Here is a 14278-nt window from a genome sequence, read left to right as displayed (position 1 = left end):
GGCCAGCGCGCGCACAGCGGGCGGGGGCGGGGCCGGGGCCGGGGCCGAGCCGGGCCGGGGGGCGGGGCCTTGAGGGGCGGGGCCGGGACCAAGGTCTCCAGCTCCGCCCCTCCGCGCCCCCTGCCGGCCGCGCGCGCAGCCGGAGGTGGCGCCCCTGCCGGGTGTCTCTTCGCCCCCACCGGTGGTGTCAGAACCACAGGTTTTAGCGTCTGTTTCTTTTCTTCCTGGGACACAATTTGTGTGGTTTTTTTTTTTATTTCTGTGTTCACTCTTTTTCATCTTTAATGTTCCCCTTCAAGAATGTAAGTGACCTCCAGGCGGCCCAGGACTGTCTTTCTTGCCCTGCATCGTGTCTCCAGCATCTGAAGAAGCGTCTGGCATTTAGTAGTTAGTTGCACGACAGACAGTTCTTGGAGTGGGTGAATGCATGCATGAATGCAGGAGAGAAAGTACTTGGACAGGCCTCTGGGATGCCGGAACAGGGATACACAGTTCCATCCGAGAAGGCTTCCTGGAGAAAAAGATAAAGTGAGACGGAAAATGTGAGGAGTTATCCCTAACCGGGGACCCCTGTTCCAGGGCAAGAGATGAGATTGTGCAAAGACCTGGAGGCAAGAAAGAACACATCTCTGGAAAAAAGGGAAACTGTAGCCTGAAGGAAGGAAAATACTTGAAGAGATGAGCGTGTGGGCGGGCAGGTCAGACTGGGCCTTTGTAAACCTGATAAGGGGGTTGGTCTTTTAGGCTGAGTCCTGAAGGCAACAGGAAGCCCCTGAGCCATCTTAACCCTGGGCGGGGCTAAGTCACTGAGGCCTGTGATCCAGGCTTTGAAGCAATCAGGGCAGGTGGCTGCCCTGGATTACTGGGAGGGGCTGGGGAGACAGAGAAGTGGACTTAGGAGGGTAGCTGGAGGAGAGGCAGAGGCAATTTGAGATAAGCCCCTCCTTCCCAGCTAAGACAGCTGGAGGAGTGCGAGTGAAGTTGGAGGTGAGATCAGCTGAGTTTTTGCTGCCCTATGGGACATCCAGGTGGAGAAGGGTTTGGTGCCACCTGAGAAGGGCAAATCCTCTTTAAAGACCCTATCTCCAAATACAGCCACATTCTGAGGTACTAAGGGGCTGCACAATTTTCCCCTTGCCCTTTCAAAGGGCTGCTCCTAGAGACACAGTGGCTCCTGTCCTGCCTGCGGGTCAGCACGCCCTGGCCCCCACTGCACTGGGCAATGCTCTCCAGAGGCAAAATAAGTGAGACCCCCCCCCCGGGGGCCACAGAGGAGCATCTGGCGTGGGGACATAGCCAGGGGAATGGATTCACCACCAGGACAGAGCATGTCAGGGCCTAATGCAGGAACACTCTGGGACACGCTGGGGACCCCTGGTGAACCCAGCTGTGCTGCCCAGTGCTGTAGCCACTAGCCACGTGTGGCTACTTCAATTTCAATTTCAATTAATTAAAATTAAATTTTCAGTTCCTCGGTCACACTAGCCACATTTCAGCTGCATGTGGTTTAGCAGCTACCACAGGGGACAGCACAAATACAGAACATTTCCATTGTCACAGAAAGTTCCACAACGCGGGAGGACAGTGATGGCTCCCGTATACGGCCCACCGGCCACACACCAGACACTTGACCAGCGATTCTAGTCCACACACATGTCCCCCAGAGCAAGCTTGATGGTCTCATTCTAGAGATGAAGACCTGAGGTTCAGATACGTCTCCCAAGGAATGCATGAGAGGCGGAATTTGAACTGGGACTATGTGATTCCCAAGTCCTTGACCCTTCAGGGCTAGGCCTCCCAGGAAGCTGAGGCTCGAAGGAGCTCATAGGAAGAAAGAGGAGAGAAGGGTCTCGTTATGGGCTGACTTGTGTCCCCCCTCCCAACATTCATACGCTGAAGTCCTAATCCTCTAGTACCTCAGAATGTGGCCGGATTTGGAGATAGGTAGGTAATCAAGTTAAAATGAGGTAATTTTAAGGAGGTAATCAAGTTAAAATGAGGCCATTAGGATGGGCCCTAATCCAATACAACTGGTGTCCTTACATCAATAAGAAGACATTTGGACGCAGACAGGCTCCAAGGGAAGACCATGCGAAGACACACAGAGAAGTCATCTGCAAGAAAAGGATAGAGGCCTCAGAAGAATCTGACCCTGCCGAACCCTTGATCTCAGACTTCTGGTCTCCAGAATTGTGAGAAAATACATTTCTGTTGTTTAGGCCCCGAGGTCTGTGGTACTTTGTTATGACAGCAAGGAGCTGACTAATAAGGGCACAGAGGGGAGGGTGTCCTGCATCTCCACGGAGGTTGGTGATTTTTGTATCAATTAATTACAATGTAGTGTGATACATAAGTGCAAAAATCTAAGGGTGTTGTAGGGGGAGGGACGGTACAACAGGAGAAAGAGTGATAACTCTGCCGGAGGTGTCAGGGGAGCCTCTGCAGAGGACGGGTGACCCCAGCCTGGTTTGGAGATTTGAACTGAAAGGCGAGGGGATGGAGGGAATTTTCCAGGAAAACACAAAAAGGCAGGAGACTACTAGGCAAGTTGGGAGGATGACAAGGGATTTGGATTTGCTGGTGAGCCACTGGTCAGGTTGTGGGGAGTCTGGAAGGTGAGCTGCACTAGGACCCAAAGCAGCCTCTGTTTGGCTCAGGAGCAAGGACGTTATCCTCTGGGCACCAGAGCCACTGAAGGGTTTTTGAAAAGCAGAGGAGGGTTCTATCCCTGATCGGGGAACTAGATCCCGCATGCATGCCGCAAGAGTTCTTATGCCTCAACTAAGAGTCTGCATGCCACAACTAAAGATCCCGTGTGCCGCAACTAAGACCTGGTGCAGCCAAAATAAATAAATAAATAAATATTTTTTAAAACAATAAAGTGACTTACCAATCCAGGCAATGCTGATTTGGGCCAGAACCGAGGAGGTAGTTGTGGAGGTGGAGAGAGGAAGTGACAGACAGAAGACATAGTAGAGGGAAGAAGAGGGACCAGCTGCTCCTAGTCAGGAGATCAGGGAGCAGGGCAAGTCGGAATGCCTCCCAGATACGGGGCTTTCCAGGGAAGAACGCCTCACTGAGCACAGTAGGCCTAGAGGAGAAGATGAACTTGGTTTGGAGCAAACTGAGGTTGAGATGTCTCGGTGTGCTGTTGCCTATACCCGTTAGATGCTCAGGGGATACCAGGGTTCCAGGATCCATCATTTTAGAGGCGAAAAGCCAAGGGCATGAACGTGAACGCAAGGGAGCGTTGGGAGGTAGAGACTGTGGCTGAATAGGAGTCTATTTGCAATTATGAAAAAGTACTAGAAATTGTCACAGCCAAGAGGAGCCTAAGGAAATGTGATGACTAAATGTCATGTGGGATCTTGGAACAGAAAAAGGACATTAGGTAAAAACTAAGGAAATCTGAATAAAGAATGGGCTTTAGTTTAATAATAATATGTAAATATTGATTCACTCAGTGTGGCAAATGCACCATCCTAATGTAAGATGTTAATAATTTAGAGGAAACTGGGTATGGGAGAACTCACTGTACTTTCTTTGCAACTTTTCTGTAAATCTGAAACTATGTGAAAATAAAAAGTATATTTTTAAAAAGAGTATTAGGCTTAGTAAGAACTATATTATGTTCTTAAATCAGAGGAACATAACTGCCATATTTTCTCTGATGAGCAAAGAAGGCTTTGTGTTCTCTGGTGGCTGCAGAGTGCTGTTCCCTTGGAGACCTCCCCCAAGGTGGCACGCCTGTAAGAGCACATTCGCCCGTACCTCCTTATGCAGTGAGTCACGCTGTGAATCATCTCTAACAATATGCTGCTCCCCGAGTTTACCCAACCTTAAGGGCATATCAAGGTGGCAGTAATAACACACTTCACATCCAACCTAATCTTTCTTCTCGACCTGTCAATGTAGAAGTGCACCTCCTGTCAAAAAGAACCGCTTCACGTTAGAATAGATAAAGGATGCACTTGAAAACATGGGAATTATCTTATTTTACCCTGAACTGCGGTTATGATTGACATCTGGAGCAGGACATTTGCTTTACTGTGTGCGACACGTAGTTCCCCTGGCCCCCAGGACCTGTGTCAACCAAATACCACCCCCATACATTTCCAAGTGCACCCAGCTGCCGCCCCCTCCCTGCCCACCCCCCAAGCATAAGTAAACTAAACCCTTAGGGTTGTGATATTAGACTGGGAGGCAAGCAGTGAAAAATGTTAAAGGAATAGGAAAACAGACACTCTAAAAAGAAGTTATCTACACGTGATAAAATTGTAGAGAACTAAATACACACACACGAATACAAGTAAAAAGGGGGGAATCTGAAAAAGATGGGTGGATTACAACTACATGTGAATCTATATAATTATCTCAATAATATTTTCAACTTAAAGAAAAACTTAAGGGCAGCCATTGTTGAATAATAAATGCTCCGACCCCCCCCCCAAACTCTCATATACACATTCAGAATCAAAAGGTGAGCAAAGGGAATTCCCTGGCGGTCCAGTGGTTAGGACTCCGAGCTTCCACTGCAGGGGGGCACGGGTTCAATCCCTGGTCAGGGAACCAAGATCCTGCATGCCACACGGTGTAGCCAAAAAATAAATAAAAATGGTGAGCAAAGTTCTGGTTGTTATAGACTCAGGGAAAGGAGAGTTTAAATCTTGACTCCAACTCTCACTAGCTGTGTGACCTTGGGTAAGGTACATAACCTCTCTGAACTGCAGTTTCCTCATCTAACAAATGGGAAGCATGGTTGGAATGATTAGATGTAACAGGTGAAGTGCCTAGCACAAGGCAGGTGCCCAATAAATAGCAGGGACCCCTACTTCTCCTTTGGTTGCAGGTTGCAGAACTTTGCCCCAAGTTCTCAGCTGCCGCTTTCTCCATGCAGCACCCTCAGCTCCTTTGCACCCTGTTTCTCCCACTGCACCTACCTAGAAAACCCTGGGCTGCACATCCAACCTGCACACGGGACAGCCTACCTTCCGACGCCAGAGCAGACACAGCGCCTCTAGTGCGCAGGCCCAGCCAAGGCGAGGTTCCACATCCCGTTCGGGGCAGCGGCTGCTCACTTCCTGCTCCCACCCGCTCGCCCTTGTGGGGGCGGCCAGCTGCAGGTCGTAAACTAGCCAGCACGCGAAAGTCAGGCGTTTTGGTACCAGAATAACCTGGAGGGCCAGGGCTGTTCTGACCTCTGTTCTCCGGGGACTGGCCTTCCAGCTCTTCTCTCTGGCTCTCACACCCACACAAAGGTCCGACCTATTACTGCCCACCCTGACTTAGGATATCCTGGGGTCAAGCAATGCAGGAACCAACTGGCTGATGCTCTCACCAGGCCCTGCCAGGCAGCCTCCCAAGTCCCTGGCTTGCCCGGCATCTCGGGCGGGAGCCAACCACAGCCAACCTGTGGGCTTGTGGGGTAGGAGGGCAGCAGAAGGGCTCAGATTCCCAGAGGAGCATGCCGCCTCCCTGAGTATCCTGAGAGAGGGGTGTGGCTGGAATGGAAGCCTGCCGATGGGGAAATCGTGTCTGACCCTGCAAACCCACAGCTTTCTGCCTGTATTTTTTTCTTAATTTTTTTTTGGCCGCATCACGCAGCATGCGGGATCTCAGTTCCCTGACCAGGGATCGAACCCGTGCCCCCTGCAGTGGAAGTGCAGAGTCTTAACCACCGGACAGCCAGGGAAGTCCCATGCCTGTGTTGTTATTATTATTATTCCTCCTCCAGAAATGAATCCTCATCCCTGTCAATATCAGAGTGCCTCATATTCACCACTCAAGTTCAAACCTTGCTTTGTGTGTATGGGATCCTGTCCAAGGTTCCCAAGTGGAGCCTCCGGTCTAAAGCCCAGTCCCCAGGACACAAACCAGCCTGGAATCCTGCTGAACAAACCCAGATGTGGGAGCCTTCGTATGCATGGAACCCACACTGTGTCTGGCCCTCTGCCACTGCTCTTGGTCCTGGAGACCTGACCCCGAGTGTCCAGCCCACACATGCCCCCTCCCATTCACCCTCGTACCTCCTGTGAGCGGGTTAAACTGTGAAGAACTCTCCAACCTCCTTTCATCCTGTTCCCTTGAGACATGGACCAGAGCCTACACATCCCCCAAGCCCCTCCGTGGCCACCAAGAGAGCCATTCAGCCTCTCTGCCATCATTAGCAGGCCCCAAGGCCAGGCTACCACGGGCCAAGAAGGGGATTCTGCAAAGGACAGGGCCCTGGCATCACCTCCGTTACGTCTCCTCCTTCTTCAGCTCCACTTTCCTCCCGGACGCGAGCATCCTTTCCCCCACCCCTTCTATGCCCAATCTCAATGGAGACAGTCTAAACAAGAAGCCTGTCTGACTCACAGTGAACCCCCTCTTCTGGGACAACCCATTCCCAGGGCTGGGCTCTGCCATCGTTGGCCCCAGGGCACTGATCCCCTGACCGAAGCTGGGCCAGATTCTCCTGCCCAGAAACAGCACGCTGGAACCAGAGGCTCGGAGACCAGGAGCATTTGGTTCTGAGCTACCAGCAGGTGAATGGCCACCCCAGAGGGCAGGACCCTGAGCCCCTGGGCTGGGACCCCGGGCCTTCTCTGATTTCCACCCAGCCCAGGTGTGGCAGCTGGAGATTCTTCCTTCAAGTCAGTTCTCTGAGCCACTCTGAGGTCCTCCCAATGCATTCCTTTTTTCCCCCTTTAAACCAGCCAACTCGCATTTCATTGTTTGCATTCAGTGGAAACAACCAACAGCCCAGAGCTCAAACAGGACTTGGACCCAAAAGTTAATTCAGAGTTGAAGAGTGTTTTTAGCCACATTTGTCCACTGCCCTGTTTCTCTTGGGAGGCTCTTTGTGTGCCCTGGAGCTAGGATTGGTCAGGTCATTAGACACACTGCTCCCCCTCCAAGTTTCCAGGGAAACAGCTTACCCCAGGGGTCCTGGAGAAAGCGCGGGACACACCAGGCCCCTTCGGGTGAGCGCATTGATTTCAGGATGCCTTCTCGCCTTGATGGGTCTCCTTTCTAGATGCTGCCCTCCCCCCTGCCCGGACTCAGGGGCCCTCAAGGCTGCAGCTTGCGTGCTGTTGATGTCACTCGGCTCCCCCAACAAGCAGCCTGACTCACAACCAGGACAGAAGAGACAAACTTTATTTCTGTGAAGAAGACCCGCACTTTGGTATTTAGCATAACTACAGGGCTAACTGTGGGGGGCTGCTACCATGCTGCTAACGACCCCATTTCCCCGTCCTGAGCCGCCTCTTCACTCATCCACAGCCGCCTCCTGGTCTGTCTTCTCTTCCTTCAATTCTCTTCCATCTTTCAGATTTTGGCGAGCAAACTCCTCAAAAACCAAATTTTCATCCTGAAAACTAAAATAAAACAAAGAACACTTTGATCATGTCATGTTCTTTGAAGCTTTCAATGAGATCTTGAGGAAAACAAGATCCTTGATCTCCCTTTGGCAACATAGGAACCGATCAAGATTTTCCTACGTGATGGAACACGGGACAATGCCGTTCTCCTCATAGTTTTGCAAGTAAAATCTCTTTAACAAACAAAAATCAGAGAAAATGAAGGATCCCACAGAGTAGACATACATGCCCGGAATAACTGTGTGTGTGTATGTGTATGTGTGCGCGTGTATGCATGTGTGTATGCGTGTGTGCATGTCCTGGTACTAGGGAGCAAAAGGAAAGCCAGGCCCTGCGCAGGTATTGAGAGCATAGGGCGTGTATGGGCGTGTATGGAAAGACCCAAAACGGGGTTTGCGCTTGTCTCGTGCAGATCTCAGCCTATCAGTAACCACTGTTGTGGTTGGACTGGCCCTTGTGGTTCCTGTTATGACTGCAAGATGCCCTTCAGCAATAACCATCCGGAAACTTTTAGAAAATAAAGGTTCATTACTTACAGGACCTGGAAATTACACAGCATATACCTGGGGCCACACAGCGAGGTCGTGGGTAGAGAGGGAGAGCACACCGCACAGGCCTGGGGTTCTGCCTTTACTGGGGTTGGAGGTGGGGGCCTAGGGTTTCGAGGGCTCACTCTTTATTGGTGAATTTAAAACAGAAGAGCGGGAATTTAAAGCGCAGAAAGACAAAAAACAAGTGGCTCAAATGATCTGCTATTGAAATCCGCCAAAATCTCTAAAACAAAGGAGAGGGAGAGCCGGCCAGGCTCTGATCGAGTCCAGTGGCTGGCAAGGTGTTTATTCGAGATAGCCATTGCTGAAGGGGAAGCCTCTTTGAAGCAGATGCCTCGGCAATCAAAGCTTAAGTCAGGCACTTGCATTGCAAAAAAAGAAAAAACAAAAACAACTGTGAGAGGTCACATTAGGGCTGTGGAGGAGGAGGTCACAGAACGGGATAACCCCAAGCAGTGCTCACCTTTTCTTGGTCTTATCTGTGAGCATGGAAGAAAGGAGAGAGAGATCTATTAGCATAAATCCTGTCTACCGGAAATTTTCTTCCTTTGTTAGGTCACTTTATAGGTGGAGGAATAAAAGGCCTAGATATACGCATTTCATGAGAATTGCGTGTAATTCCTGCTTCTCTGCCATTTCCCGCTCGGAGGGCCTTTCTCCCTGCATTTTTAACCATCGCTTCCTCTAGAAGTTGCCACCACAACCTTCACCTCCCCAGACGGAATCAGCCACAACCTCGCCTCTAGGACCCTTTCCCTGATTAGCCTCAGCCCCTCTGATGTTGTGCTTCTCCTTTCTAAGCCTTTCTCCCTATGTGCCCTTTGGACCCTGTCCAGATCAGAGTCCCAGGAGCTGTTACGACCCACACTCCAGGCCCGACTTCCACGTCCGGCTCTCTAAGGGTGAGTCCTGGGACTTGACATTGAACCAGTACTCCAGCGGCTGGGGGGAGGGGGTGACTAAAGCTTGAGAACCACTCCCTGGCCCCTCAGAGAGTTTGATTTCTCTCCTAACACATTGATCTTGGGGTGGGGAGCGGGTGCAGGGAGTGGGTTAGATTTTCACATATATTTTGCAGACCCAGGGTTATTGCTAATTCTTTGTGAGGTTTTCTGCTTTTTGTTTTTGTTTTTTTAAATTATTTTTTCTTATTTATTTATTTGGCAGCGTTGGGTCTTCGGTGCTACACACGGGCTTTCTCTAGTTGCGGTGAGCAGGGGCTACTCTTCGTCGTGGGGCACAGGCTTCTCACTGCGGTGGCTTCTCTTGTTGCGGAGCCTGGGCTCTAGAGTGCAGGCTCAGTAGTTGTGGCGCACGGGCTTAGTTGCTCCGCGGCATGTGGGATCTTCCCGGACCAGGGATCAAACCCGTGTCCCCTGCACTGGCAGGCGGATTCCTAACCACTGGGCCACCAGGGAAGCCTCTTGTTTTTGTTCTTGTTTTTAGCTTTCTGCTGCCCACCTAGTAAAGTCCTAGTGTAATTGCCTCACCACCCACCATGGTGAGCCAGGAAGAGCTAAGTGAGGCTGCACAGCTCCAGAGGGTTTGGGGGAGCTTGTGGCGGGGCTGAGCCACTGCCCTTATCTCTTGTGCCCATCTGGAAGGCAGTACCAGGAGGGAAGTGTCTGTGTGGGCTGCTAACCACAGGGGACCTACAGAGAGGCTGACTCATCAAAATGACCCTGGGCGAGAACCATCCTGGATGGGACTTCCCTGGTAGCACAGTGGTTAAGAATCCACCTGCCAATGCAGGGAACAAGGGTTCGAGCCCTGGTCCGGGAAGATCCCACATGCTGCGGAGCAGCTAAGCCCGTGCGCCACTACTGAGCCTGCGCTCTAGAGCCCACGAGTCACAACTACTGAGCCCGCGTGCCACAACTACTGAAGCCCGTGCACCTAGAGCCTGTGCTCCGCAACAAGAGAAGCCACCGCAATGAGAAGCCCTCACACCACCACGAAGAGTAGCCCTGGCTCGCAGCAACTGGAGAAAGCCCGCATGCAGCAATGAAGACCCAACACAGCCAAAAATAAATAAATAAATAAAATTAAAAAAAAAAAAAAAGAACCATCCTGGACCCCCACCCCACCCTGTATGTAATAAGTTCTGGTAGCATTTCTCCAGAACTTATTACATCCAAATTACTTGGCCCCTGGCCCTGGCAGGGCTTCTTAACTCCAACTTATGCTTTCTCTGCTTAGCATCTACCCGTCTCAACTCGGGGCACCGGGGACCAGGCAGGTAAGATGTGAGCATGCATCTGTGAATGAAACTTGGGACTCATAAACCTCTGGAAATTAAAACTTTGAGGCCATGGGGTGATTTGTCCTTTCTCCCTGAAATCTCACGGTATAAAAGATCATTGGTTTAGCCTTGATGTTATGATATGTTCACTGTGAGGGCCATAATGACTGGAACATGAAAATGTCACACCCAGAAAAGGAATAACTCCACTTCCCCCAAGTGAAGTCATAAAGTCTGTTCACGGGGCCAGAAAATGATCTGACACAAACTATGACATCTTCTCCGGTCATAGTTTTAAAATAGCCTTTTAGAATGTCCTTGAAAGGGACCAGAATGTGTCTCAGTCTCACATAGTTAAAAATAGTATTTTAATGATACAAGCATAAATGAATAAAAAAAAATACGGTTAGACTGTATTTTTCCCCCAAGGGAAGTTTTTGGCAAACTTCCAAAAGTTTTGACTATTTGAATCTAAAATATTTGGAAGAGATACTTTGAGACAAAATAGTTTTGAGACAAAGCAAAAATGAATATGGGGCTCATTCTAATGTTTAAATGCCATTTCATTATCAACATAGAAAAGCTTTTTATAAAAAATAAGAAAAAAAACCCTGCTTGTTTACACCACTTTTACTTAAAATGTTCTTAATTACTATAACTCGGGAGGGTTCTCATCCACACAGGTCCATTTTTCTTTCCTGCCAACTAAGCCACCTTAACACACAGCGAAGAATTTTTCCTCAGAATTTCTGAGATTGCACCTACATTATTTTTGCTGCTTCATTTATCCCTTGCTGTGCAGTGGTTAAGAATCTGCCTGTCAATGCAGGGGACACGGGTTCGAGCCCTGGTCGGGGAAGATCCCACATGCCACGGAGCAACTAAGCCCGTGCGCCACAACTACTGAGCCTGCACTCTAGAGCCCACGAGCCACAACTACTGAGCCCGCGTGCCACAACTACTGAAGCCCGCACTTCTGGAGCCCGTGCTCCACAACAAGAGAAGCCACCGCAATGAGAAGCCCGCGCACCGCAACGAAGAGCAGCCCCTGCTCGCTGCAACTAGAGAAAGCCCGTGTGCAGCAAGAAGACCCAATGCAGCCAAAAATAAATATAAATAAATAAATAAATTTATTTTTTTTAAAAAAGATCTAATTCACATATCATACAATTTACCTATTTACATGTACAGGCCCATGGGTTTTAGTTTGCTCACAGAGCTGCACAACCATTGCTTAATTTACTTTTAACATCCATACAAGAGCCAACGGATTTACAATTCAAAGGAGCCAAGGTATTAGGAACCCAGCCTGACCCTCTTTTCTAGTATTTTCTGTATTCTCATCATAACTGCCATTGTCAGAAATACTCATCATCTTCTAAATTCCTATTAATGCTTCCAAATGAAATGCAAAAGCCTCAGTTTGTCAAATTTACTTTTCACTCAAATTTTCTTTAAATCTAAATCCAGGTCTGGGGACTTCCCTGGTGGTCCAGCGGTTAAGACTCCATGCTCCCAAAGCAGGTGGCCCAGGTTCCATCACCTGGTCAGGGAACTAGATCCCGCATGCATGACTCAACTAAAAGATCCCACACGCCGCAGCAAAGACCAGGCGCAGCCAAATAAATAAATAAATAAATAAATATATTTTTTTTTAAAAAGAGAGAGTAGATCCTAAGACGTCTCATCACAAGGACAAAAACATTAAAGAAAAAAAAAATGAATCCACGTCTGTTCACAGCAAAGCTTCTGCTTTTAAATCATTCCTGATAAAACCAAACGAGACAGCCCACATCCAAGCAGGGATGCTACGTCCTCCACACACTCACCGGAAGTGGACAAGCCCCCTGGCCCATGACCTAGCAGCCGAGCACTCATTTCTGGGAGGGGGGGCACAGGCACTTGAAGGTGGCCTGGAACCTCGGCCACCTGGCCCTGCCTGTGCTCAGAGATGCGGTCAAGGAAGACTATCAGTGAGTACGTAATAAATCTGTGAGCGGGAAAGGATTAGAGAAAGCCAAGATAATGCGTGACTGACCTGGGTCCTCAGGCTGGGGGTGCATGAGGCGGAATGGCACCTCAGTCGCCACTTCACTAGAAAAAAAAAGTGATGCAGAGTGGTGAGAACATGCACACAACTGTAAATGCACAGCCAAGAGCTGGGAGCTGGGGTTGCAGAGATTCACAAAAGAGCTGGGAGCTGGGGTTGCAGAGATTCACCAAAGAGCTGGGAGCTGGGGTTGCAGAGCTTCGCGAAAGATCCCTGGGCCCCAGCTGAAAGAGGACTCAGTGAGAGTCAAAACAAAACAAACCAGAAATCAGGAAGTGGTCAAGAAGGAATTTTAAATGTATTCCCTGGAATGTGGTCTAGAAACTCCACTTGCGAGAGGCTGAGGCGGCTAGGATTTTTAGGTCCCCCTTCCTCCTGGTTATTAGTTTCAGGGACATGATATTATGGGTAGAGAAGAGGTGAAATCCTGGAGAATAAGGATAGTTTTGAAAAATATCCTTTGCAAAAACGTAACTGCTTTTTACGTGTTAAACCTCTGTAAGGCCGCACACGGTCCCTCTGCAGAGAGCAGGACAGGGATGAGCAGGGTCCACCCAATTCCAGACGCTAAACGGCTTTGAGGCGACTTGGAATTTGTATTAAAAAAGGAAGGCAACGGGGCTTCCCTGGTGGTGCATTGGTTAAGAATCCGCCTGCCAATGCAGGGTTCGAGCCCTGGTCGGGGAAGAACCCACATGCCACAGAGCAACTAAGCCCGTGCGCCACAACTACTGAGCCCGCGTGCTACAACTACTGAAGCCCACACGCCTAGAGCCGGTGCTCTGCAACAAGAGAAGCCACCGCAGTGAGAAGCCCGCGCACCGCAACGAAGACCCAATGCAGCCGAAAATAAATAAATAAGTTAATTAATTAATTAATTTTTAAAAAAGGAAGGCAAGGAGTCAGGAAGGGGTGGAAGGGAAATCTAGGCACAGGAAGAATGGAAAGGGGTGGGGGAAACAAGGGTTACTCCTTGCTTCACCCAGGACCCATCACCTCCCGCCCTGGGGTTACTGCTTCGGTCAAAGCACTTCTGCTGCTAAGGCGCTCCTGGCGGACCCAAATGTGGCTGAGGTCTAGGAGAGAAGGCACAGCCTGGGCTCCATGTGAGGGGAGGTGATAAGAGTCGGTGAAGGAATATGGAAGATCAGTGCCTGCCTCAGACTTGTCTTACCTGCTGCCTCTTTGTGCATGATTTAAATGGCTGCTGTCACTAACCACAATCGCCCACAGGTGGAAACAGCCCAAATGTCCACCAACCAAAACGTGGTCCATCCATACCATGGAGTATTTCTCGGCCATAAGAAGGAATGAAGTGCTGACACGTGCTACAACATGGACCTTGCAGACATGATGTCAAGGGAAGAAGCCAGCCACAAAAGGACAAATATTGCCTGATTCCATTCATATAACATGTCCAGATTAGGCAAATCTACAGAGCTAGAAAGCAGATTAGTGGTTGCCAGGGGTGAGGGAGAGGGGAGAATGGGAGAGACGGCACAATAGGAAAGGGGTTTCCTTTTGGGATGGGAAAAAGTGTACAGGAGCTAGAGAGTGGTGACAGTGGCACAACGCTGTGAATGTCCCTGATGCCACTGAACTGTACACTTTCAAAAGGGTAAAATGGTAAACTTCACGTTATGTATATTTTACCCCTTCCCCCCCCCACACACACACACGGGCAGCTGCAAGGAGTGTGCCAGTTTTCTGAGTGTGTGTCCTCGCCCAGGTGCAGGCCCAGCTACGCTCTCAGAGGAACTCCCCCAGCCTCACACCTATCAGCCAAGGTCTGCAGGGTGTTAGGGGCAACATCTCCTAAGACCTCTGAGCATGACAGCCGGGGAACCAGACTTCACTGTCACTGTTTTGAAGCCCAGGTTTGTCCCCTTTGATATCTTGGAATCAAGCAGAGAAGGAAGATGAAGAGGTTTACCTGGAGGTGAGCTCTCCCAGAAGGCTAGGAAACACAAAAGCAAACAGGGCTGTGGTGACTCTCCACAGTGGTAACACAACCTTACTTGCCATTATTCAGAGGCTGGACACGTCCCCGTCATGTTCCTCACTCACAGCT

General features: G+C 49.8%; 1 protein-coding gene across 2 annotated transcripts in view; it reads right to left on the bottom strand.

Annotated features, from left to right (window-relative positions):
• Positions 1 to 7167: 7167 nt before the first annotated feature.
• The window catches only part of SAG (S-antigen visual arrestin), a 39801-nt gene continuing 32690 nt past the window's right edge, over positions 7168 to 14278 (bottom strand). The window contains exons 14-17 of one of the 2 annotated variants that reach the window (XM_036858099.1): positions 14141 to 14164; positions 12196 to 12251; positions 8379 to 8394; positions 7168 to 7361 (exon numbers count right to left, since the gene is read on the bottom strand). In XM_036858099.1, the coding sequence (XP_036713994.1) occupies positions 7253 to 7361; positions 8379 to 8394; positions 12196 to 12251; positions 14141 to 14164 (205 nt within the window). In that variant the 3' untranslated portion in view covers positions 7168 to 7252. Of the gene's footprint in view, positions 7362 to 7876; positions 8277 to 8378; positions 8395 to 12195; positions 12252 to 14140; positions 14165 to 14278 lie in introns of those variants that run through there. The other variant, XM_036858100.1, reaches the window with a different exon arrangement.

The sequence above is a fragment of the Balaenoptera musculus genome, chromosome 7, assembly GCF_009873245.2.
Source record: "Balaenoptera musculus isolate JJ_BM4_2016_0621 chromosome 7, mBalMus1.pri.v3, whole genome shotgun sequence".
Classification (NCBI taxonomy): Eukaryota; Metazoa; Chordata; class Mammalia; order Artiodactyla; family Balaenopteridae; genus Balaenoptera; species Balaenoptera musculus.
This window is presented reverse-complemented; position numbering and strand designations above follow the sequence as displayed.